At 49.4% G+C, this 24,542-nt stretch overlaps 1 protein-coding gene across 7 annotated transcripts in view; it reads right to left on the reverse strand.

The window, feature by feature from the left end:
* ABR (ABR activator of RhoGEF and GTPase) overlaps positions 1-24,542 on the reverse strand; it is a 1,582,060-nt gene that overhangs the window by 139,728 nt on the left and 1,417,790 nt on the right. The window contains exon 1 of one of the 7 annotated variants that reach the window (XM_069615239.1): positions 4,603-5,166. The exons of the other annotated variants lie outside the window; for them this stretch is intronic. Coding sequence (XP_069471340.1) covers positions 4,603-4,767 — 165 coding nt within the window. The 5' untranslated portion in view covers positions 4,768-5,166. Of the gene's footprint in view, positions 1-4,602; positions 5,167-24,542 lie in introns of those variants that run through there. 7 annotated transcript variants of the gene reach the window in all.

Consider the following 24,542-nt stretch of genomic DNA (forward strand, 5'->3'; position numbering starts at 1 on the left):
GATTTGCATATAGTTTTTCCCCCTTCTGTAATGGCTTAGCATGCATGAAGTTAGCACTGCCTTAAGAAGGTACGATGGGGCGAAGGGACTCCACGCAAGAGAGCACGCCAGGCGACCCTTGTAACACCCAGCCCCATGTCCCGTGAACTTTCTAGGGGTGCTCAGGGCCCCAACTGCCAGTCAATTAATTCTGCCATAATAGGTTCTCCCACATTTCCACTGGTGGATGCGACTATAGGTTTGCACAACTAACCGTCCAGTCATCTGTTCCTTGATGTAGATGTCATGTACTCCCCTATGTCGCTATCCCGCCACCGGGGATTCCTGAACACCACACTCCCGCAATCGATCCATCTATTCATCCACGGAATGGTGCCCACTGCCACTTTTGGGGGATTCCACCAGCTGGCCTCAATCTCTATATTGCAGCCATTCATCAAAGGAGCCACATCCTATATACTTTCCCAGCCAGGGGTTCCAGCATCGATGCAGGCACCCATTCACCCAAGCACCCAGGCATCAGAGCGCCACAACAGGAGCCATTCAGCCTTTTTCTGTGTGCTCAGTTTACAGAGTCCGGAAATGATCCATTTAGCAATACACTCATGTTTTAGTCGACGTAGCTCGGCGTGTGGAGCACGTGTGCATACACCTGCAAGCCAGGTTTGAATAGCAGAAGGGGCGACTCAGCCTTTCATACAAGTTCTGATGTTGGTAAAAGGAGTACCCGTGAGCCCAGGAATAATTATGTTGATAGTGCACACTGCATACAATCCTTACCGTAAACATCTACTGGCCCCTCTAGAAATGCGGTGATATTTTCCGGCAATGTAGTCGCCTAGCAATCCATAGTCTCATTCACCAATCCCATCACCTGTCTCTTCCTATACTCCTGCAGGCAGCAATCTAGCCATTATTCACCATTCTCTAGCAATCCAGTACATCTACTGAGCCAGCTGCCGACTGCTGATGTGTGTGCAGCTTCCACTAAGCATCTTGGAAAACAGCCACCATTCATGCATTTGGCCATTTCCCCTTCTAGCTGGACATCCATCCATCCACCCCCCCCCCCCGCCACGAGGTAGCCATTTTGGTGGCTTTGACCCATCCACTGTGTAATCAAACCCTCGTCCATCCATCATCTCCTGCTTCTATCCAGCCATCCAAACATATACCCACCCCGCACTCAGTCAAAATAAATCGGGTAGGCATTTTTGAAGCAGAGTATATATGCAGTCAGCGACCTAATCGGCCATATTTCTTTCTAGGCGCTTTAAAGGATTGCAATATAACCATTTCTTCATTCATCGAATGAACAGCTCAGGCATGCAGGAATCATGTGAACCCGAATTTAGGCCTAGCACGCCTTTGTCTACATGTATTCAGGTCCCAGGTGTGTGCTGGTGCTGTGCCACTGCACGAGGGTCTTTGCTGCACATCTTTCCTTTCAGCTGAGTCCCTGCAATATCGCCGACTAAAAGCAGAGCGTCTACAGAATAAAGCGGGCCGGGCCTCAAAGCCCCCGAAGGAAACGAGAGCCACACAGGATGGCCTCCCACGATGACGCTCGTATTCCCGAGCAGTCGCCATCCACGCAGGCCTCACACCGGACCGTCAACGCATGTCAAGAAAAGCACTTGATAGCAGCTGGCCTCCAATCGATAAACGTGTCCAGTGCCAGGCGCAGCACAAATTAACACCTGCTCAATCACCCCTCTTCTCTACCCCCGACACCGACCAACTATAGCGCCAACAACCCCTGGCACGGCTACTGCGGCGCTGGATAAGAACCCTAGGGTGCCGCTCTGAGCCAAGGCTATTTGGCAGCTAGATCGGCAGTTTCAATGGTGAAACAGCCCCACCTGTACGATTTAAATCCCCCCACTCACTGAGTAATCTTGGCCCAGGCCTCGGAAAACTACACACAGAGCACACCCGGCAGGAGCCACGCACTGCTCCCACTATCCTCAGCACCCATCAATCTGCCAGGATCCGGGGTTATCACCTGGCAGCCACAGAGGGCCTCGGTATTCTACGAGACAAGGAAAGGCCCAGATGGTGGCAAACAGCAGCCCCCCCCACCCCCTTGCTGACCAGTTAAGAACCAATCAATATATCCCCCCGTCGGGGCCAGTAACACACAAAGGGCTGGGGACCGACCCCCTGTGTCAAGGGATGCACAGATCTGCCACAGTATCCTTTGTGAGGCCTGGAACCCCCGCCTGATGCCACACAAGTCACCACACAGTCACCAGATGCCACTGCTTGCTGACCTTGCTGGCCAGGGCCAGGCGTCCATTCAATTCCTCACCACGGGCGCCTCTAGAAGAGCAAAGCAAACACACTCATGACTTTTACACACTCCACCGATAAACGCCCAGCAGACCAATACACCTAAAATGTGCACAGTTTACACAAGAAACCGACTCAGAAGAATTACAAGTAAAATAGAATCAATTTCTCCATTACACAGTTCACGCACCTTTGCTACTCCTACACGCAACATCTCCTCCCACTTATAAATGGGCATCTCTTCACTCCCATCACAACTACACGAGTAGGAACACCACCCAGCAAAACGGCGGCTCAGGTCTTTGCTTTTTTTTAAAATGTGCCTTTTTGGATCAAAGTCTAGAATATATATATATATATATAAAACGTGTATGTTTGTTCAAATGTAGCGTTACATCCGATGCGGTGTTCTATATTGGTGCAGTGTCGCCCCTGTGAGTGTCAATGAGGTGGGCGCGATATCAGGGCCTGGACTGTCACAGAGTGTTGCAGTCTCTGGACTCTAGTTGCCACTGCAAACACCACCAATGGCAGAAGGGAGGAAAACAATTCTCCATCTGGTAACTTGTTTTATAGCCTGGGTCAAGAGGCCTGGGCCTGTCCGCCAGGGCTTGCATTGTTGCTCGGGTCAAGCGAGTGCGTGAAACCCCCCCCCCCCCCACCACCCCCCCGCCACGCACCGGCTTGTCTCCACGTCACACAAGCAGGATTGCACTAATCAATGCAACCAGCACAGATTGGAGCATGTGTTTTAAAGTAGCAACTTGGTATTTCAGCGCAGCTGCCCAGGGAATGCAATTGAGCCAGAACAAGGCAGCGGCAAAAATGGTCTTGCTGGAGCGCCTTTCCTTGTACACCGTGGCCTAACCCCTCCAAATTGCATAATATCCCTGCCACAAGACTCCCGAACGCTATGCGGCTATGCACTGACGGTGATGACTCCACATGCTACATCTGAAAGTCACCCTTTGGTCGTCTGCACAGCGCACATTCTATCAATGATGCAGCCCAAAGATGTATACATGCCTCATGCTTTGCACACCTTTTACTGTGAGGGTGACTATTCGGACAGGTGAAATGGGCATCATACCCAGTGTGCATTGCAGGATCCGTGCGCTTTGAGGTCATACCAATGATATATAAGGCGCAATTTAAATGCCAAACAACACAAGGAGCAAGCACGTTTCAATTACTAACACAGACAAGTTTGATACATTGCTGGTCGTTCTTATGTTCCCGAAATGCACTTGGTTTTTATGCAAAGCAGCCAGCATCCTATACTCTGGGCACCCACATTATTTGACACCAAGTCCCGCCGACACCACTGACAATCCACCTCCCGCCCACCTGATAACATCTCTGTGCTATTAGGGGGGGGTTAGGGGGGGATAGTTCCCACAGTAAATGGTGTACATTCCAGGAACTGCAGGTGCCTGAAGGAGTGTACAGTATAATTCCACATAGTAGCCACCTGGGCATGTGACGAACCCCCCCCCCCCCCCCCGCTAGCAAACAAAGCGTCTCTCGCCTACACCACCCACTCAGTGCCTCTCTCTACTTCATCACAACCGCTGGTCCCGGAGGCCTAGGTTCCGGGAATGTACACGCGTTTCCGAGTACAGGCAGGTGCCTCACCTGGGGTTCACTGCCAGCGCGCGAGCGCAGGGCCGGGGCAGCGCCGACTGGTCCGACCGGGGCTCCGGCACAGATGGCTAGGAAACCTTTCCCTGCCAAGCCCAGCCGCGCTTTGTGTTTTTAATTTAGCTCGACGCGAGCAGCTTAGGCGAATTAAAGCCCTTCTAAATGCTTTCCTGTTCTGCAGGTCCTGGGCTGCAGCTGACAGCCGTTAGGGCGGAGGACCGAAGGCGGACAGCGAGGCGCCATCAATGCCTGGCACACTGGGTGATAAAATATCACGCGTTTGTAAAAGCGCCCTAAGGTCAACACTCGCGCCCCTCTAGAGCTTTAATGCACCGTACCCCCTTAACAACCAATACCCCTCCCCCCGGAAATAAAGTATCACGGGTGTGAACGGAAGTAAACACCTGCACAGGGTCAGCCATGCTCTCCAGGAGCAGACTTTCTAAAAAACCAGGACCGGTGAAAACACTCGAGTAAACACACACAAAGGAGTCTGGCAGAGTAAACCATAGTTACGTACGGATGGACACCCGGCGTTCACGTTTTAAGCAAAATACTGACATACCCACCCCTATGTCAAACTTTGCCTCCCCACCACCTGCAAACAAGCCCCCTAACGGGCCGCACATTGTCAAGCAAGACATTACCGCATGAGGCAGAGACGCTCACCTTCTGTCGCAGGAGCTTGCTGCGCACCCTGCCCCACAGCCGTGCCCCCGTGTTGGGGAGCCGCTTGACCCCAGAGTCCTCGATCCTGGGGTCCAGGCAGCAGTGCTCCACGCGCTCGCACACAGAGTTCAGGTTGCAGTCAGGCTGGACCAGGATTTCCGTCATTTTGAGTTCGGACACAGAGTAAAGTGACGGTCCGAGGTGCGCGCGGTCCAGTAGACTCCGCCACCGACTCCTTTCGGGGCCTTCCCAAGGGCTGCCTCTCCGGGCAGCTCCCGATTCTCGCTCTGCCTGGAACACTAGCTCACATGTCTTGCCTGGAAGAAAATCCCATTCTTGGGAAACGAACCAGGCAGCTGTCCTTTCCAGGCCTGCTGCCTTCGAGGGAGCCAAAAGGATTGGTCCTTGCCAAGGGTGCAGTCGCTCTCATCCAATGACTGCCTATAGCGCTTAGAAGCAGTGAACAGCAGCCCAGGCGCCTGCGATGTGGCAGACCGCTTGCAAACGCGCCCGTGTGCTGCTGCCGCCCCACACACTCGCCGAGTCCCGCGGTACCAGGCTGTGCGAGGCAGCAGATGTGCGCAGCATCTCTGGTGCTGCCTCGGCCCCTCCCGCGCCCTCCTTGCCCGCCCTCTCCTTTTTAACCCCTTCTGCGCGGCCTCCCGGGTCCCTTTCGAGAAAATAGCCGCACTTTGCAGAGCCCTAGTTATGTCAAGTCGGTAGAGTTCGACAGACCATGTAATGCCCAGGTTCGCCCTCGCAGGTACGAGACCGGTGGGGAGGGGTACATAGAGGGCTAATAACACGCCTGCAGGGGGGCTTTGTAAACCCGACGAGAAGTGAAAATAAAAAGGATGTATTCATTTTCCCTAGAGCATTTTGTAAGGCATATAAGCGGACGCCGCCCCAGCCACCCACCTTCGTTGATTTCCCTGAGGTTGCCTGTTACCGCGACTCACAGATTTCGTTCCCCGTGTCTGGAGCCAGCCTACCCATTCCTCAGCCGAGAGCCACCGTGGAGCGATCACACCTGCCCCCGAGTACAACTCACCCCCTGCCCACTTGATTGGGAAAGGCCTGTCCTCGCTTTTTTGGCATGCACAATGCTAACTCACACATGGGAGCCTTTCTAGCCGATGGAACATACACCCGTCCTCACCCCGCCCCCGGGCACAGGTGTGCTCCCAGGTAAGCTGTTACTCTCACTGGTTAATGGGGCGTTTCCAAGGATACACTCAATGCGTTACAAAAAAACGTTGTCCTCTGGGATGCGAATAAGATTTTCACTCCGACCTCCCAACACAAAAAACATTTGCTAAAATGCACGCTGTCTCTGACCAGAGATACAGGATGGCTCCAGAGATGATTGGCAGTTCGTTAGGAGACATTTGGGGAACAGCACTTTTAGTTTAGCTTATTAGGTGGCGACCCAAAACTATTGCATTAGAAGACAGCTATGAAAATTGGTATATGAGAAGGGACACAAAGCTTGCAGGTGTTTGGCTAACCCACCCATTGACTGCCCACGGCCACGCTAATTCCTATGGCTATTCCCATAGGGTGACCAGATATAAAAAGTAAAAAGTCAGGACAGGGCAACTAACATAAAAGTAGGACTAACTATTGAACGTGTTTGTCAAGGCACTGCACTTCAGTAGCGTTTGGAGGAGAAGGGGGTTTAAGTGTTACTGTTCAAAGAAACACAATTATTTTATCACAAACGAACACTATCTGAAGTTGTAAAATTCAGCATTTCTTCTGTGCGAGATAGTGCATTTTTCGTGTGAATCGTGAAATCGCCACTAGGTGAACCTTGATAGATAAAATTGTGAGATCCTCCTTTGCTAACTGCAAAAGGTAAGGTGGGAGTTGAGGTAACACTCGTAATGGCTGTAGATCAGGTTGTTGAGAACACCAGACACAGAACCTTATCCACTCACGGGCATATGATGCGTTGGTAGACCAAGCCATTGCCGCAGCCAAAATGTGGCGACAATCCCGAGATAGATTTAGGTTGCCGAACTCGGATTGGTCAGGAGCCATGCCGCTAGGTTGAGGGAGCCTGAATTGTGATGTCACACCCTCCCCTTGTTCTGCGAGAGAAGATCCGGCTGGGAACCCAGGTGAAGAGGGTCGTCCTTTGCTAGATGAAGGTCGGAGAACCAGGTCTGCCTGGGCCAGAGCGGGGCCACCAGAAAGATTGTGCAGGGAACCCTGTAAATCATCTGAGCTGTTTTCTTTATCAGGGGAAAAGGAGGAAACGCATAGGTGAACATCCCCACAGAAAAGAGAATGCGCCCCTCCCCCCTGGAATCCGGGTGTGGACCTCTGCTGGCAAAATGAAGGCACTGATCGTTCTTGGGGCTGGCAAATAGGTCCAAAGGAGGAGTGCCCCATTTCTCAAAAATCTTCACCACCTGAGGGTAGTTCAGTTGCCATTCGAGCATCTGAGAAGAGCCCCTGCTGAGGGATTGTGCCTGAATGTTTTGAATCCCTGGCAGATGGCAAACCAAGATCCGAATCCTGTGAGGTATGGCCCAGTGCCAGATGGTTTGGGCTTCCTGGGAAAGGGGACGTGAGTGCATTCTTCCCCCCCTGCTTGTGCAGATAGAACATGGTCGTGGTGTTGTCAGTGAGAATCCTTACTACCGAGTCCTGGAGGAGGGGAAGAAACGATTTGAGCGCCTTGTGTTCAGCTCTCAGCACTAGGACGTTGATACGCAGTGAGACCTCTGTGGGAGACCCCAGGCCTTTGACTTGAAACTAGTCCAAATGAGCACCCCATCCGGTCTGCGAGGAGTCTGTCGTGATAGTGATTTGAAAATCTGGTTCCACCAGGGGCATGCCCTGCTCTACTTTGACGGGATGAGCCCACCACTGTAGGTCATCTGCCAAAGCTCAGGAAATGATCACCTTGTCCGCCAGGAGCCTTGGGTCTGGGACCACCTGGAAGTGAGACATTTCTGCACTGGCTGCATGAAGAGACGGCAATTGGGAATGAGTGAGATGCAGGACAACATGGTGCAGGAGAGATCTGAACGAGCGGACCGTGACCGATGTTCCTGGTGAAAAAGAGCTTGCCAGAGACGAGAGCTTCTCTATTCTCTCCTTCGATGGAGTGACTAGATTTAGAGCCGTCTGGAATTGCGCTCCCAAAAAGACCAACTCCTTTGAGGGCGTCAAAGAATTTGCTGAAGTGGGCGGCAAAGCCCAGAAGTTGCAGAAGGAGCACAGCGGCGTTGAGAGACTCCACTGTCCGCTGGTAAGTTGTCCCCCTGACCAACCAGTCATCCAGGTACGGATAAACGTGGTGTCCATTCCTGCGGAGGAAAGCTGTCACCAGAGACAAACTTGATGAAAGTCCTGGGAGCTGACTTTAAGCCAAAAAAAGAACCCGAAACTGGTAATGGCTGTTGCCTACCACGAACCAGAGAAATGTTCAATGTCTTGGATGAAGCGGTATGTGAAAGTAAGTGTCCTCCAGATCTAAAGATGCCAAAAACTCCTCGGGTTGAACTGCCCTTATAACGTCTTGCAACGTTAGCATCCTGAACTTTTGCCTTTTTATGCTCTTGTTGAGTGGCTACAGATCTAGAATGGGGCGCCATTTTCTGTTTGGCTTCTTCACCACAAAAAACCTGCAATAGGTACCTTTTCCCCTTCTCCGATAAGGGAATCCTCTCAATTGCCCCTTTTTGCAGCAGGAGACAAACCTCCTGATGCAAGATGTGAAGGTGAGGCTGAGATGTTTCGACCAGAGGAATAGGGAGTTAAGAACGCCTGAACTCAAACGAGTTACCGTATTGGACTGCTTCCAGTACCCATCTGTCTGTTGTATTGGAACACCACTCGTCGATGTGAAACACCAACCTCCCTCCCAGCTGACTGCCTATGTGGCAGTCATTGTTGAGGCTTGGTTTGACGGCCTCTTTGTGAAGACGAGGATCTCCTTTTCCTCTGGCTTTGGTACTCCTTGCTCCGTTGAGCGGCCTGGAAGGAACGCCTGAACCCTTGGGAGTAGTAGGTGGTTCTACCATATCCCTTGTCTCGGGAACCCGAAAACTATGCGTTTCCAGAGACGCCACGAAAGGATCGAAAGGATCTTCTGCCCTCGAGGGGCTGTAAGGGACTGTGCCGTATCAGAGTCCACTTTTATGTTTTTCAAAGCGTTGTTGATCTTCTCCCCAAACAGATATTCCCCCTCACAAGGCATGTCCACAACCTTGCGTTGAACCTCCTGGCGGAAATCAGTGCAGCAAAGCCAAGCTTTCACGCCGAAAAACCACCCCATTATTAATCTGTTTGAAACCAGCCTCTGCCAGGATGACAGCAATGTTTATACTGTGGTTCGATGCCTCCTCCCCTGCCCATACCAACTGCATCGCTTATTTCCTCTGCTGCTCGGGCAGGTGGTCTAACAGTGGTGCCAGGCAGTGCCACATCTCGCAGTCGTACCTTGCCATGATGGACAACAAGTTGGCAGCCTTAACCGTAGTGACTGCAACAGTGAGGACCTTCTTACCAAAAGCATCCAGCTTACGCATCTCATTCTCAGGAGGATTGGGTGCAAGCCTTTCTACTAGACGCTGCAGAAACAACTGATTCTGGGATAGGCTGCGGCGTCGGGCACCTCATAGTGGATTCAGGAGCCTTGAAGTTCTTTTCCAATCGGCCCTTGACCGCCGGCTCTGTAAACGGGCACCTCATCATACAGAGACCCTCTTGCCATACGTGATCCAATATAGGGATTGAGAAAAACGCCTTTCTCCTCTTCCCCATGTGGTCAAAGAGTAAACAGTCCTCCTTTTGGTCCTACGGGATGAGACCAAATTCGTGACAGTCTTCAGCCATCATGGCATGGAAAGCCCCAATGTCATCCGGTGGAGATAGTTGGGCCGGACTACTCTGAGCATCCTGGTCTGTGTCTGTATCCCAGGTGTCCACCCTTTTGCGAGAAGAAATGGTCGGACAGCGTGTCCTGTGGAGCAATATCTTACTCTGAATCATCAAGTTCCCCTTCCTCCTGATCCCTTTGGGGAGGAGTAAAAACCCTAGGGGAAGGCGGAAGAGGTCTAGGCGGGGATAACCTCCTGCGGCGAGGCACTTGGCTGCAGGGGGCATCGGAGGCAGCCTTCAGAGGAGGCACGGCAGACAGGCTTAGCAGCACTCGGACTGACGGATCCTGAGGTACCGGGAGCCTGGCATCCAACTGCCCCAGGAGAGTTTGCAAAGTAGTGAGCACTTGCATCGAGAGCCACGAGTGTGGGTTGACGAGTGGATACTGAGGAGGCACAGATGCCAGACCCGCTGACGTGGACAGATGGAAGGCTGGATGCCCAAAACAGACAGATCCAGGAAAGCTTGCTCTGAACCCCCTTCTTCCGATTCCAAAGCTGCACGCTCGTCATAGACTGGAGCGCCAAAGTCTGTTGTGATGTCACGCTGCAGTATGTCCTCTGCCAGCATGATTGGAAACCCAAGAAGATTGTGCTCTGGAGCCACCACAGCATGCTTAGAGATATTCCTGGAAGTCAAACTTTCACCACCACCTTGGGGCAAGCAGGCCTAGCAGAGGAAGTCTGCGTTGCCAGGGCATTAGTCTTCATCATCAACGACGGAGCAGTCACTGACGAGATGGTCGTCGACAGAGCAGACACCAACAAAGTGGAATCGATAAAGCAGTCGTCAACAGCATGGTCGTTGGCGGGACAGTGGATGGCAGGGATGTCGACGCCAGTAGAGTCGCCGATGAACCAGTTGTCGGCGTAGCAGTCAACGAGGAGTGAGACTTAGACGCTGTCTTCAACCCAGACATCACCGTAGGCTGAGAAGTAGGCTGCTTGGATGAATTTGACCTGTGCTTCGATGACTCATGGCCCGAAGAAGACCTATGGGAAGTCAATGAGGAGGGTTGCTTGTCCTTGGCTCAAGATCTCTTCGTTGACAAGGAGGAAGAATGACGCCTTGATTCCTCCTTCCTCGATGATGAAACCTTGCAGGCTGGATCCGCGGAACTCTGCTGGTGTGAGCCCTTCTTCGATTTTCCAGAAAGTGATGCAGACATGCCCTGAGAGGGGGTAATATGCAACCCCTCCACATCCGACAAAGGCGGTGCAGCAGAAGACTTCTTGGCTTCCAAAGCAGATGAAGGCCTGGGCTCACCTGTGCGCTGCTTCTTAGGCAGAGGTTCCTTTGACCTAGCCCTCTGGCGCGATGGCGACCTCTAGGTCGAGGAAGTGGAGGACCTGCCCCGTGGGAAGAGCCGACCTCCGAAGTCGCCCTCGTTCAACCAGCAAGTCAAACACCTGTTTCTGTTCTTGAGGGTTTTCTGGGAAAACCCCTGACATGTGTCTTAGTTGTCGGACGAGTGATTGGGATACAAGCAGTACAGGCACTCCGAATGCCCATCCCGTTTCGTAAACACATTCTTGAGGCCGCAGGTCGCACACACCCTGAAGAAAAAATTCCTCAGACCCCAAGATGATATAACGGGACCCTGAAGACCACCTTTCTTGGAAAAAACAGCGAAAGCGGACGTGAAGAAACCAAAGTATTCACACCAAAAAGAAATTCTCTGGAGAGAACGCGAGGTAATCCCAACAGTTTGGAAGGCGGTTGAAATCTGAGGGGAAGCCGCTGGGGTAGAGCTATACTCTCGACTTCCTATTGGTGCGGCCTAAAGCACCCATAATGACATTAATAGAACACTCAAGGTGTTGACGTTTTTTCCATAGGAAAAATACTGTACTAAAGTTAGAGGTTTCCCAGCCTGAGGACGGGGAATAATCATAGCATGTGAATCCATGAAAGATCCAATGCTGGAGAAATGCATTTCCCATGCCTAGACAAAAGCCAAAATTGTTGGCATTTGTGACTAATCAACTTCTGGGGCACCAGTGGTCCAGGGGTGAATATCGGTTTCTAAACCATCAATCAGCCCCACACCTCTAGCACACCAGAAGAGATCCGAACAGATTGGAAACACAAGCAAATTATAAACCTTCTTGTCCAATTTTGCTAATGTGGACGGAACAGCAGGCTTTTCTCCGCAAGATTGTGGATCGTTGGTTAGTTTCAACACAGCAAAAATACAATTGTTACCCAATGATAAAACGGACTGTCCAATCAAGGTTGTATACAAATATCTACTTTCTTATTATCACAACAGACAGTTCTAGCACACTACCAAATACAACCCACCCTGTAAAGGAATGCAGAGGACAGACAGTTTCAAGAAGGAAATGGGATGCACTCTGGATACTGACAGGAGGGTAGTCAGTAAAATAAATTAATCACAATAGTTCAAGGATACTTTGTTTCAGCACAAAGAGAGCAATGGGTCAGAGAAGGACCAGGGAGACAGAACCACAATGTACCTTGTGCTTGTAATAGTTCTTAGTGCTGGACAGGGTCAAGTCGGTTTCAGGGTGCTTTGTAGCTCCTGCGACAGAGTTCAAGACGGGAGACAGCTGCAGATATCAGGCAGCAGGCAGATCAGCTAGCAAGGCTGGACGGACGCTGCAGGCTGGCCTACCCGGCGGCTCAGGAATTGTTGTCTCAGTGCTGGATGACGGGTCTGAAGCACTGATCGAGGTGTCTCGGACCACGTTAGCGACTGCGGCATGACAGCAGTCAGCGGTGCAGTCGTTTGCAGGTTGAGGCGCTCGACTGGCTCGAAAATGTTTTTTAAGGCGGATGCTGGATGATGCTTGTAGATGGACTCCTAGCTACTTCACTGGGCTTGTGTTGTCCTTTAAGGAGGACAGCCCAAAGCTGAGGAGAGTGTTGCAGGCACCGGCCTTGTCCTGGGTTTGGTTCAGAGACTCTCTGGCACAAGAACGTTGCTTCCAGAGTGTAGCAGGGCATGCTGTGTGCTGGCTGGGTACCGGTTCTGGAGCTGCTGGAGGGTCCTCTGGATTCAGTATCTCCCTCTGTTCCCTATGAGATGTTTGGGGGAGGGATCTTGCTTCCCTCTTTGGAAATCTTGGCATTCCTTCACTGGCAGAAGCTGTACGACAGACTGTACCTCAGCCAGGGTCCAAATGACTTCTCCTTGCAAAGTCTTCAGCTCTGCCAAAAGAGGGTCTCGACCCTCTTTTAAAGCCAAATGGGCCCCAGTGATTGGTGTATGTTAGGTTTAGCCTACCTTAACGAACCAATCCTGTGTCCCCACCAACAATCTCCTGTATGCGTGAGGTCATAACCTGAGTGCTTTGCAACAGAAAAGGTAAAGGGGTGAAAACATGTAATACCAAGTCCCACCCATCTTCCTGTCTGTTGTGGATCAAAGGGCCTCTCTGGTTAATTGAGCTCTCTGTGATTCCTGATTAAAGCGCAGGTCTCCCTTGAAGCTGTGGCGAGGCCAGACTGTCTCCATCAAATTACATACACAACCCCCTGAATGGGGTCACCCTGCAAGGGTTGCCTAATGTAAACACATGTACCAGACATCACAGGTCACTGCCCTTGATACTGAGAGGCAGGAGCTAGCTTCAGGTTGACCGTGTATATCAACAGTGTTCAGTTTTTCCTGTCTTTTATTAGCCCTGCGATCAAGCCTCTCATGGGCCTGCTTATATGAACTCTGAGTATGCATAGCTGCCACCAGCAGGGCCACCAAAGGATAGGGCTGATCCACGGAGCCTTTGTTATTTAATTAGTCTGGCCATAGGAGGAGGAAGGGTTTGCCCTCCCCCTTTTGAGGTGCCTGATGTACTCCTGGGTGTCATATTCCAACTAAATGTGACAGGGCGGACTGTCTGTAGGCTGATGTCCACCCAGGGGGCTATGTGTATATCATGCGGTGAGCATAGGAAAATGTGTGTAGATTAGCCCCACACATTTTCCAGGAGGTCGATCCACCATTATTGAATTTCATAGAAAAAAATTTAAAAGCCCAGGTGAGCACACAGCCACTGTGTGGATGGTCGAATTCCTCACAGTATTGCCAATGCTTGTTTTAAGAGAGGTTCACACAGTCTACAGCTTCCAGTCCCATACCCTGCCTGTCCAATGCTATTCCTTTGAAGTGTACATCTTACCCAAAATGGCAGGGTGCCTTGATAAAGACTTCGGTCAAAACGTGTGTTGGCTCCTTCACATGTGACCTACACTATAGGTGCTAAGATAATTATTAGCACTCGCATGCACAATAAAAAATGAAATTGGCAACAAACATATGGTGTTATGACCTTCCAAACCAATCCACAACCAAAGATGCAAACAAAATCCAGCGCCATTACAAACTGGGTGTGCCTACCTACTAAGCTACAGAACTGGCTTTCCAGTGCTTTCGAAACACGACCTGAGCATGAGGCTCTGGTTCCAAGGCCATTCAAACTTACACCTCTCTGCTTAGTACTACAATAATGGGGCCGCCGTTGATTGCTGTTAAAAACAAGCATGACACCTTTGAGGTCATTTCAGATGAAGAGGGCTTTAAATAGAGATCTGTATCATTGGGAGACACTATCTATGTCATGCCAACTCCTATCAATAGAGAAGATGAGTGAGCTCATCTCACACTCAGATTCTTCATATGCTCATGCGAGTTCGCAGCCAAAGTCAACATGGCGAAAAGGCCAGTGTGGTGTCTTAAATACGAGGATACAGCTAGAGCTTTGCACAGCTTGACCCTTTGAGCTGCTGGGCTAGGTCTCCAACAGGCGTTTTTATCATCCCCATCAAGATCCAAGCCATGGAATCTTTCAAGATGAAATTCCTAGCAGGCTCTGGATATAGTCTCTTGCCTGCACAGGCTACACCCTTAGTGGCCGAAGCACAAACACCCTGTGCACTCCCTCCACCTTCTCAGTCTTCGCAGAAGATTCAAGTTGCATGAACGAGGACTCTTCTCAGAGATTAGGGAGCAGGGTTCTTCATTTGCATTTAACACCGGTCATTACCAAATAACTAGCTCCTTCGATGATCAAAGCTTTCATTGGGTGAGTTTGTGGAAAGAGCTTCCAAAGCTCTAAACAATGTCTGCAACATAGACCTCGACCATCGATTTAAAGTCAGAAGGGAGGCTTTAAGTTATTGATCAAGGCTTTCCAAAATCTTTGGGGAAGAATCAAAGAATTGGTCTCGCTTAGCAACAGGACCACCTCTCCCACCAAACAGTGGCTGTAGGGCTTGCTTTCCTGTAATAATTGCCTTGTTTAATTCGAAGGTGTCTATGGTCAACTACAACCCTGCATGCTATTATGGTTTCATCATACCCATCCCAAAAGCCTCTCCTGAACCACCTGATCTATAAGGGGGTGTATGTAGCAAAACTCCCTGCACTGGTTCAGATCCTAAGGTATGTACGTCAATAGTCTTCTTAGTTAGCTTAAGCAAGACCCCCACTTTTTAGAAAGGTTTGGCAGTGTTATACTGGCCCCAATTGTATCCCTATACAGATGGCACAGTAGTTCTCTAGGAGGCCAACTTTCACATTCCACTCCAACAGGTCCACAGGGTACTTCAATTCAATGATTTGGAGCAGTCGAGGAGCAGAGTGTGTGAGAGTGGTACCAAGAGTCACCATTGTCAATGCAATAAAGATCATTTGGCCTAAATGTTGAACCCCACTGTTCGAGGTCCCGGCTTCAGTGGTAGGTCATCAATTCCAAAGGAGGGTGCATTTCCATCTCCACTCGGATGCCTGGGTGTCCAGCGATACTTAAAGAGGACGGCTCTTATGCACAGAGCATCATCCTGGAGACCATCAACTCATTGGCATTCTTGGTGAACGAGACCAATTCCTGAATTAACTACTGCAAATGTTCGGTGCGCCACGTTTTGGCCCTGCCCGTTTTGGCGCAGCCAATTCGGTGCCGCTCATTCAGAGGTCGATTAGCACAGGTGCTGACATTTAGCAGCTGTGACCAAATCGCCTCACGACAAATCGGTGCATAATTCTGATGGACTCATATTAGCATTTTCATTATGAACTGATGTTGCTTGCCCCAAGCCCTCTTATTTTTTATTTGTGATTTGTATGGTTGCAGACTATTGGCACGGCTGCTTCAAGTTGCTTTTAAGAGTGGTCACACTTCCAGACCTGGAGACATGTACACATCCGTGGTGTACAGTGCCAAAATGGACACATCAGCTCCCACGTGTGTCAACAGGAAATAAATAACCCAGGTAATCACAGCGGATCCTCCTACAGTCTCAGAAGGCCTGCAGGGCAACAAGCATATTAACATTCCGATCTATATTTCAATCAAAACTGGTGATATTCACAGTACACCTAGCTCTTACTGGGTATGGAACCTGTAAGGAGCAAGCTACACACTGATCTTTGCAGCAGGACCCTAGTCCCCAGTTTTCAAGGCACAACAATTAGCCACAGGGCCAAACGGGAATTATAGGGCACAATTTTGATACCTAATCTGGCATTGTACATGTATGAGCCTTATTTTGGTCTTGTATTAAGTGCTGTACTTTGAAGACGAGAGATCCGGGTTCGGATCCCACCAATGTACATTCATTAAAAAAGAAAACAAAAAAAAAAATATATATATATATATGTGTCTGATGTCTGCTATGCGCTTGTAGAGAAGCAGATGTTCACGTCAGGAATGGAGCACACCCCCCTCACCTCCATCATATTGGAAGAAGAGCAAGAAAGCACTGGGCATGACACCTGGCATCATCCCAATACCACACTGAAGATATGAAAGAGGGTATGCGCTCATACAACCGCATCAAATGTACACCCAAACTGATATGGTAGAAGGATGGCTGCATACACCACTGAAAATAGAAGCGCTAAAAATGAAGTCTGACAAGTGAAAAGTGACGTCAAAAAGAGAAGACGAGGACGCACTGAAACAATATGCAAATACTTAAAGAATGAAGATGTGACTAAACAAAGTGAACATTTATGCAAATACTAAGAAATCATATACACTGAGATGAGTGAGAAGAGCTATGGTATATGTACGTACACAGAAATGCAATGTAGACACGATGCATAGAGGCTTGCTGCAGTAGAAAATATAACACAGTAAAGTAGCCATGATGAGAAAATGGATATCGGTTTTGTATAACAGCAAGCTAAAAGCCCCAAGGAAAGAGACCAAGGCTGCTTTGCTGAAAGGGTCTGGAATACAAATTCGTGCAAGAACAAGGAATATTTGTTTAGCTCAGGATCAAGGATGCTGCAGCGAGAAACAGCTGCAAACTACAAAAGGAGTCAAAGAGGATAAGCTATGTACGTAGGACATATTTCTCTTAGATTAAGTAAAGGAGTAATCCTTTGTAAGTGGCAAGTATTGAACAATCAAAGATGCAGAAAGCATATGCAAGACGGAGCAACCAAGTCTCCAGAGGCTAAGAGGAGTAATAGCACCCAGGATAATTCAATCAAATAGCACTAAATAGGACAGGATGGACAAAATCATGGACTCGCTCACACATGGTGCAAGACCAGAAAACAAGACCTATTCATTAAAGCTCCAGATGAAGATAGCAATGTACCTTCACTCCCTTTAAAGTTCAGAGGAAGAGAACAGTCAGCAAGGTCAACTATAAACAAGAAGCCTTGGTTTAGGGCCCAACTGATGAGAGATGGAAGGCTAATTGGCCAAGTGGCCAGTCAGACGTTGTTCCCTGCACCTGGGTTTCGTTTTTCTTACATACTAACGAGCCGAATGTCCAAGGCTGTGAGAGAATGCCAACCGATCATTACGGCCTATGTAATGATGGACTATACATTGTTGCAGAAGCCAGTCTGCTGATGTTATTCTGCTATTATATGCAGTTAGAGGTAGTTCAAGGCATGCTTACCAGATAAGGGCCAGCCAATAATGTTACTAACACTTAAATAAGTTCTAGGTATATATGTTCCCCTAACCAATCCCAACGTCTGATGAGTTTTTACTGTTTGCCACTTGGGATGACATCATAGCTGATGTACATTGAAGTATGCAGTTTTTGTGTAACCAAAATGTATTCCGAGAGTGAGCTGCAATAGGTTTCTTCACCAGGTTTGCCATATTTGTTGATTCTGTCTCATCACTTGGGTCTGAGGTCGTTTATTGGTAATTCCATTGGGCACTTCGAACAAACCAGGTGCTACTGCACACACCTATTTGGCCTGCGCCGATAGATCCCTCTGGCCTGCTGGCTGTGGCCAACAGGGGGCACAGACAAGGGATCTGCGCCAAAATAGCTGCGCCAAACGGCTGCCGTCAAAGCTGTTAGTGGGAATGCAATGGACGAGTTAACTCCCCTTCTCCCTGCAAATGTTTTTCTCCTTTTACAATTCACCTGACATGCCAATCTTACCAGAACAACTCTGGCTACACCACACACTCCAGGAGTGATTGATTTTTTTTTTTTGCGAAAGACAAACTCAGGTGCCATTTTAGCATCTTAATAGTAAACAATTCAGCTCCCCACGACAAGCAATAAAATGCACATATACAAAATCCAATTTTTAGCAAAGGGAAAAAGCTTGGAAATCGATATTTGCAGTCTTCGTTTACCTGGGCCTGAATAGGCGACAAGTGCCACCTCGATCTGCTTTTTCGACGTGCACGCTTAGTCACACGGTTATAATGTGGCAATACATGCAGTGGGCTTTTCTTTCCGGAACCCAAAGCAGCCGTGGTCAATTTCCAGGGGCAAGTATCAATGACCATAACCTGCACTTCTACCACCTGGGCAACCATGCATGTTTTCTGGAATTGATGGTTCCTGCCCACAAGTTCGAAGGCAGACATGCAAGTATTTCAACTGAATATCCATGAGAGTGATCCATGCTGTCCATCACGGAGGACTCGTGTGCCACACACAGGGCACCCATCAAGACTGTCAACCAATATTTTTGTTAATGCCACCCAAACCAGGAAAAAAGGCAAGGAACCCTCACTTGACGACTTCCTTGCGGGCAAGACCTGTAAAGGAGACCCAATCATGTCCAAATAAACACTGCAACCACTCCAACCCGCTAAAGGCTCACCAACCATGCCAACACAAAGGGCTCGTGAAAACTGCATCCCCATCCAAAGGACTCAACTCTAGATCTCTAGAATCAAACCTCACCCACCGGACAAAGTATCTTCGCAAGTCAGACACCCGAGGCCTCCCCTCTGGAAACAAAAGGGCTCTGGTGTACAAATCGCTATGCACCCGGGAAGCATACCAGCATACCTGGGAAGACCGCTGCCCGTGGTTGTAGGAGCATCAACAGTCAAGCACAACAACTTGTCACAACAACTTGTCCTTTCCGTACTGTCCCCATACCACTCCGTCCCTACTTACCCTTTCGACATGAGCGCCTGGCGAGCACGCAATGGCAGTGGTGCATGGTATAAAAACCATTAACATAACGTAAGTGATGCCCTCCTGTCCTTCGTGTCTTGCTGGATAGGATGGGGTGGACGTAAGAGTCAGAATGGGTGAACTATCATTTGTAAAACCATCACAGCACTTAAGCTCTCAGATTCCCCCAATTGGTAATGCCCACGTCCTCCTGTGACCACAGCTCCAATTCTGATGGGATATCAGGACACCGGTTGCTAGGAAACTGAAGCTTGAAAGATGCCAGCGGTTCAGGGTGGCCACTGCTTGCTCATTGGCTACATTATTCCGGAGGCTTTGGCGCCAGTCTGCACTTGACCGTGCCAAGGTAGCACCGAGCGCACACATTGTGAACAGGAATAGCAGCTGGAATGCGAGCCGGACTAATGTTGGAAAAGCCGAAAGGAGATTGACATTTAGTGATCTGCTCTGTTAGAGATGTGTACACGACTGGAGTCTAGAAAGCTGATGTCTTCACCTCTGGAGTTTGCAGCCTAATGGACGGGACAGGAAGCTCTGTATCAACTCCACGTCCAGCATGTCCCTGGGATTTCAACAGGATTGCAACACAACACTCATCCCCTCAGGGAGCTCTTACATTAACATTACTCATAAGGGTTGTGTGGGGGGGAGGGGCAAGGGGGCTTCTGGAGCACATGCATAATGCACGGCAAATAAGAAATGGGGGAAACAAGTCAAATGCAAATAAATTACCCACATAGCAAGTAGCAGAAGCAGAAGCGGGAGGAAAGCACAAGGATTCTTTTTAAGAACTAATTGACATGTTTCGTTACTTGCTTCATAAGTTCTGAGCGATTGCAAGCAATCTGGCATGCCAAAGCAAGCACGTCTCAGGCGCGCTTCTGAGCGCCAGCATCTGTGCGTGACAGGCTTGCACTAGGCCCTTGAATGGCCAGGATTTTAGGGGAGATCACTGGGCGGCAAAGGACAATCTCCAATGAGAGTTGCCATCACATTGTGGGCTCCCTGCTGCGCTCAAGGCCTAATGTTTACTCTCCTTGGACCACTTGACTGCTGTCTGCAGCTTTTTGGGCTCCTGTGGTTGCCAGAAGAATGGGACCCGCGTGCTCCAGAGCCTGCTTGAGTGACTGATTGCTTGCATTCATATAGTGCATCAGTACCTCGTGTGCTCTGCAGGCGCTGGGATTCTAAGTGCCTGCACATTCATTTTGGTCCTACCGGTAAATGTCAATCAGACTGCCTGGTCTGCTCCTGCGGATTTTAATAATGTCCCACCTGGAATGAAAGTGGCATGGAAGTACGGGTGGGCCTCAGGTTCATGTGCAATTCTATACCCTAGGGGGAGAATGTCCTCGGAGCAGCACCATCCCGAAAAGGCGTAGGGATGGGGATGTATGTGGCAAGCTTGTCGCTGTATGTTTCACCAGCTTTGGGCGATTTCCCACCCCCAACCAAATCACCCTATCAATGAAGCCCGGGGGATTCCAACCTGTACCTGCAGGGCAGGAGAAAGACAGCCTGCTGATCGCCTGCAGGCAAAACATTTCGGATGGCAGATTTTGCAGGGCTGGACAATGACCCCTCTGCCCTTGCCCATGGAAGTTAGTTTGAAGCTGGGTGTGATGAGAAGAGGTTGGTTAGAGCTTCTTGTGGGACAGTGGAGAAGGCAGCACGATGTTTTATTCACCCAGGTAAGGGGAGCTAAGCGGTGCAAACATCTGTGGGGCAGGCACGCAGTCTGAACTCAATCCGGATTTGCAGAGTGCACTCGTTAAAGTACCTTCTATTGTTAGTTATGCGCTTTTTTTATAGACATGCCATAAACCAGTTGAAGCGCTGTGTTATGGGATCTTCTTTGAAGTCTGACCAAGAGGAAAGAAGACAGGCCAGCAGTAAGAGCATTGGCATAGTCAAGCTTGGAGACTACGACTGCACCCACAACTAGGCACCTAGGAATAGTTATATAGAGAGCAGTGAAACTATACATTTTAAAGAGTTTAATCTGCAGAAAGCAGAGTTGTCTCGTGATCCAAGCTCCCAGCTCCAACTGACTGCCAAGCAAGGTATCGCAGAGGAGGGGGGCGGGGGCAGTTACAGGGAAGCATAAGCAGGGTTGGTTATACACGGTGTGTTCCCAAAGTATTGTGACGGGCATTTCCCAAGACGCTAGGAGCTGTGGCCTGCGTTTAATGAAGGTTCATGTCTTCAGGGGCCCGAGGCCACGTGAACGTTTAGGCAGAGCGGTAGTGAGCCAGCAAGTGTTGTGATATGCCCTTCGCTACAGCACCCCTGAATACCCCCACTCTGTACAGAACGGCTCTTTTTCTGTTCGGATTTTAGAAGGCCCCTTTCTCTTGCACCAATCCATGCTGTATGCGCCCTGCTGTTCCCAGGGCGGTGGGAAGCGGCGCCCAGAGACAAGACACACATGGGCAAATCAGCATTTTGCTGAAGCAGAGAAGCCACCATTGGAAGCCATGGCTCCTAGTTTCACGTTCCAAATCTCCTCCAAAATCAGTGTAGCACAAAAGAAATGACCAGTGCAAGGAAACGGAGCTCCCACCGCCCCCCCGCCCTCACTCAACTATGTATATATATATACCTGGGGCATTGGGTGGAAACGATTGACCAATCTGAGGACAGGATGCAGCTTATCTGTCAGCTATTTTTGTTTCAGTGTGGGGGGGTTATTAGTGTACTTTGTGATGCATGTTTTGGCCTTGGTCCTTTTCCTGCTTTTGCAGTCACGATGCTGCTCTCCCAGCCCCGCATGCCGTAAATCAAGGAGCGCAAAAGCAGGACAGGCCCATATTCCAAAATGTGCAATGCAAAGTAGAACAAAACGGGAAGAATTCCCAAGATAACAGAAGTAGACAGGGGGTTTGGATCAGTGGCGTCGCTAGGAGGGGCGGGTGTCCGTGGCCCCCCCTCTGAAATCCTGTGCCCCCCCCCTACCTAAGGCGAGCAGTGACCATATTCTCTGTGACACTCACTAAGACAAATGTCTGCATATCACACGGCAAATACTCTCCTTTTGTCTCAAAGCTAGCAGTGACCTTGGTCTGCATTCTGGCATCGGTATGAACATAAGCACGAGCCACTTCTCAGGTGTTCCTGTCCGGCTTCTACACAGCGACCTCCATAGTGTGCAGAGCAGGTTGCAGCCCCTCCCATCAGAATGTAGCCACAAAACTGATAATGATGGGCCATTAGTCACTGAATGGTTTCATGGCTGCATTCTGATGTGGGTGGGGTGCAGGGGGGTGTGGGTAGTTGGTGTGCACAAAAGCCTGTCTGTAGGAATGCTTGTGACGTAACACATTACCTTTCATAGGTGGCCCCCCTACTTTTGTCTGTGCCCCCCCCCTACTTTTGTCTTTGGCCCCCTCTGTGCCCCTCCTAAATATGATTCCTGGCGACGCCATTGGTTTGAATATAGACAGAACAACAAAAAAAAACATTGTTTTGTTTGTATAAGTGCTGATGCAGGGAAAGGTCAACCTAAAGCAGGTACGGGGTAGGAAACCAATTGCAGCAGATCAGGGAACTGGCGTGGTGTTGAGAGTTCTTGGCTGCTACCGTGAGTGCAAGCACACCTCTCTGGCGTGATGCCTTCAGCATCTTTGAAGTTTTCCTTAATAAGATCTAGCAGCCTAACAGGGTTTGGGTGTGTGTTCCTGAGAGCGCACAATCCCCTCAGATTCAGGGTGCCCCAAGGCATCTTGTTTTCCTGTGTCATTCTCCTCGCCCAGCCTCTGGGTGGGCTACACGGATTGGTGGCAGCCTTCACTTGTTTCTAGTGCGGTTTGTACCCGGAGGTGTCCCTACTCGGAACACCTAATAAATGATAAGAATTTTTCTTTTATAACGCACTTAAAAGTGCTGTAAATGGAAAACATTTATTGGGGGAACTGTCACTTATTAGGAGGGGCGGGGCTTTGGGAAGGAGCGGGTGGGGCCAAGGGGCATGGCACACAGGCAGGTTGAGCAACACACTATCTATATAGAACCCAATCGTGACGATTTGCATAAAAGCAAAGAGCATTATGGGAACAACAATGTCGACAATTTCAAATGTTGAACATGTCTTATAGTGATTCATTAAGAAAACCTTTTTAGAGAAAAATGAACTCTTCTGTTTTGATGGGTCACAATAGTCACCCTAATAAAGAGATGTCTGTAAAAGGCAGGACATATATACCAGTTTGCATACCGTATGTCAGGCATCAGCAGTTTCTGTATGCAGGCTCCAAAATGGGTTGTGCAGTGGAAGCAGCCTGCACTACAACAAGTGCCGAATCTTCTGCTCCCGTAAGTCATTTTTGCTGGAGCGCCATACCACCTTTTTCCAGCTAATTTTCTGCACTGCAGGCTTATTACCAAAGAGTGGTTTCTAGTTTCTAAACGCGGGATCGGGATTCAAACCCATGTTGCGCTGCAAAGTCTTGCTTCCAAGACAAACGCGTTGCTCCTGAGCTATCCTTCCTCCCCTGTGTAAACTCAGTACTAAACTGTTCCCATGAGCGGGTGAGTGGGATATGGATGGTGTCATAAGGTTATGGCTTCTGCCTGCCTTGGAGAGTGACACTTAGTGTTGCAAACCCAGAGAGGACCTCGTTTGAACGGTGTCTGGATTGAAGTCTGAATCCACACGATACAGAAAGCCTGAGAAGAAGTCCGTGATAGTTGAATGTGGCTGTTCACCTCCTTCACCCGGTACGACGTCCTTTCATCGCCTGCCTTTTCATCCCCAGGCTTTTCAAAGGGCACATTCCATCGAATGTGCTCATGAAATTTTTTAGGGGGGGTGGGAAAGGGCAGATAAGGGTTTGGGCGGGTGGGCAAAAGTGTGGGAGGGGGGTTTGATGGAACGTGCACATTAAAAAGCCTGGGGATGAAAAGGCAGGCGATGAAGTGACATGGAACGCTTCACCCCATCCCTGCTAGTAATTGTGTGGCTGCCAGAAGTGTAGAAGACCACTCTGCATTGGAAGCCACGTTACTCCTGGGTTACAATAACCAGGCCTGAAAAAAAACCTCCAAGATAGGAGTAAGAAATACTTGCTGGTATATAAATTGTTAGGGATTTTGTTTTGTGTGTAAATCGTTACCTCTCTTCCTTGAGCCTACTGCTGGACTCCCAGGGACTTTTTGCACTGACCTTGAGGATAAGCGAGACTTTTTTTAAATCTCGCTTCCTTTGTGTGCACTTTTGTTTTAGGGAGAAGGGATCCACATTTTGGGTTTCAGTGTGGAGAGATCTCTCCCCTAAATTCTGGCATCCATGTTTTGTAATTTCAGCACCCTCCAAGCTATGGGGGCTGCTGGCAGGGGGCCCAGGCAACCCGTTTCATTGTTTTTGGGTGCACTGCATAGCCCAGGGGTCTACCAGGGCAGGAGCAGCCATCTCCTTTTTATGCTGTATGTTTTGACTCTTGCAGCAAAAGCAATCTTGTAGAGTGCTATGGTTACACTTTCCACCCCCCTTCCTTTGCCCCAAGTAACATGTCGGTTACTTTTCCAATTATTCTCTTAATTTACTTTTTCATTTTTAGCTTTTTTGATGCTTTCTAAGCATTGATAATGCACTTAAGATGACCATATACTCAAAATGGCCACTCAATGCATGTCAAGTGATGTTCAAGATGGTCTGTCCATCG

This window comes from Ambystoma mexicanum, chromosome 9 (assembly GCF_040938575.1).
Source record: "Ambystoma mexicanum isolate Mex_15411 chromosome 9, UKY_AmexF1_1, whole genome shotgun sequence".
NCBI lineage: Eukaryota > Metazoa > Chordata > Amphibia > Caudata > Ambystomatidae > Ambystoma > Ambystoma mexicanum.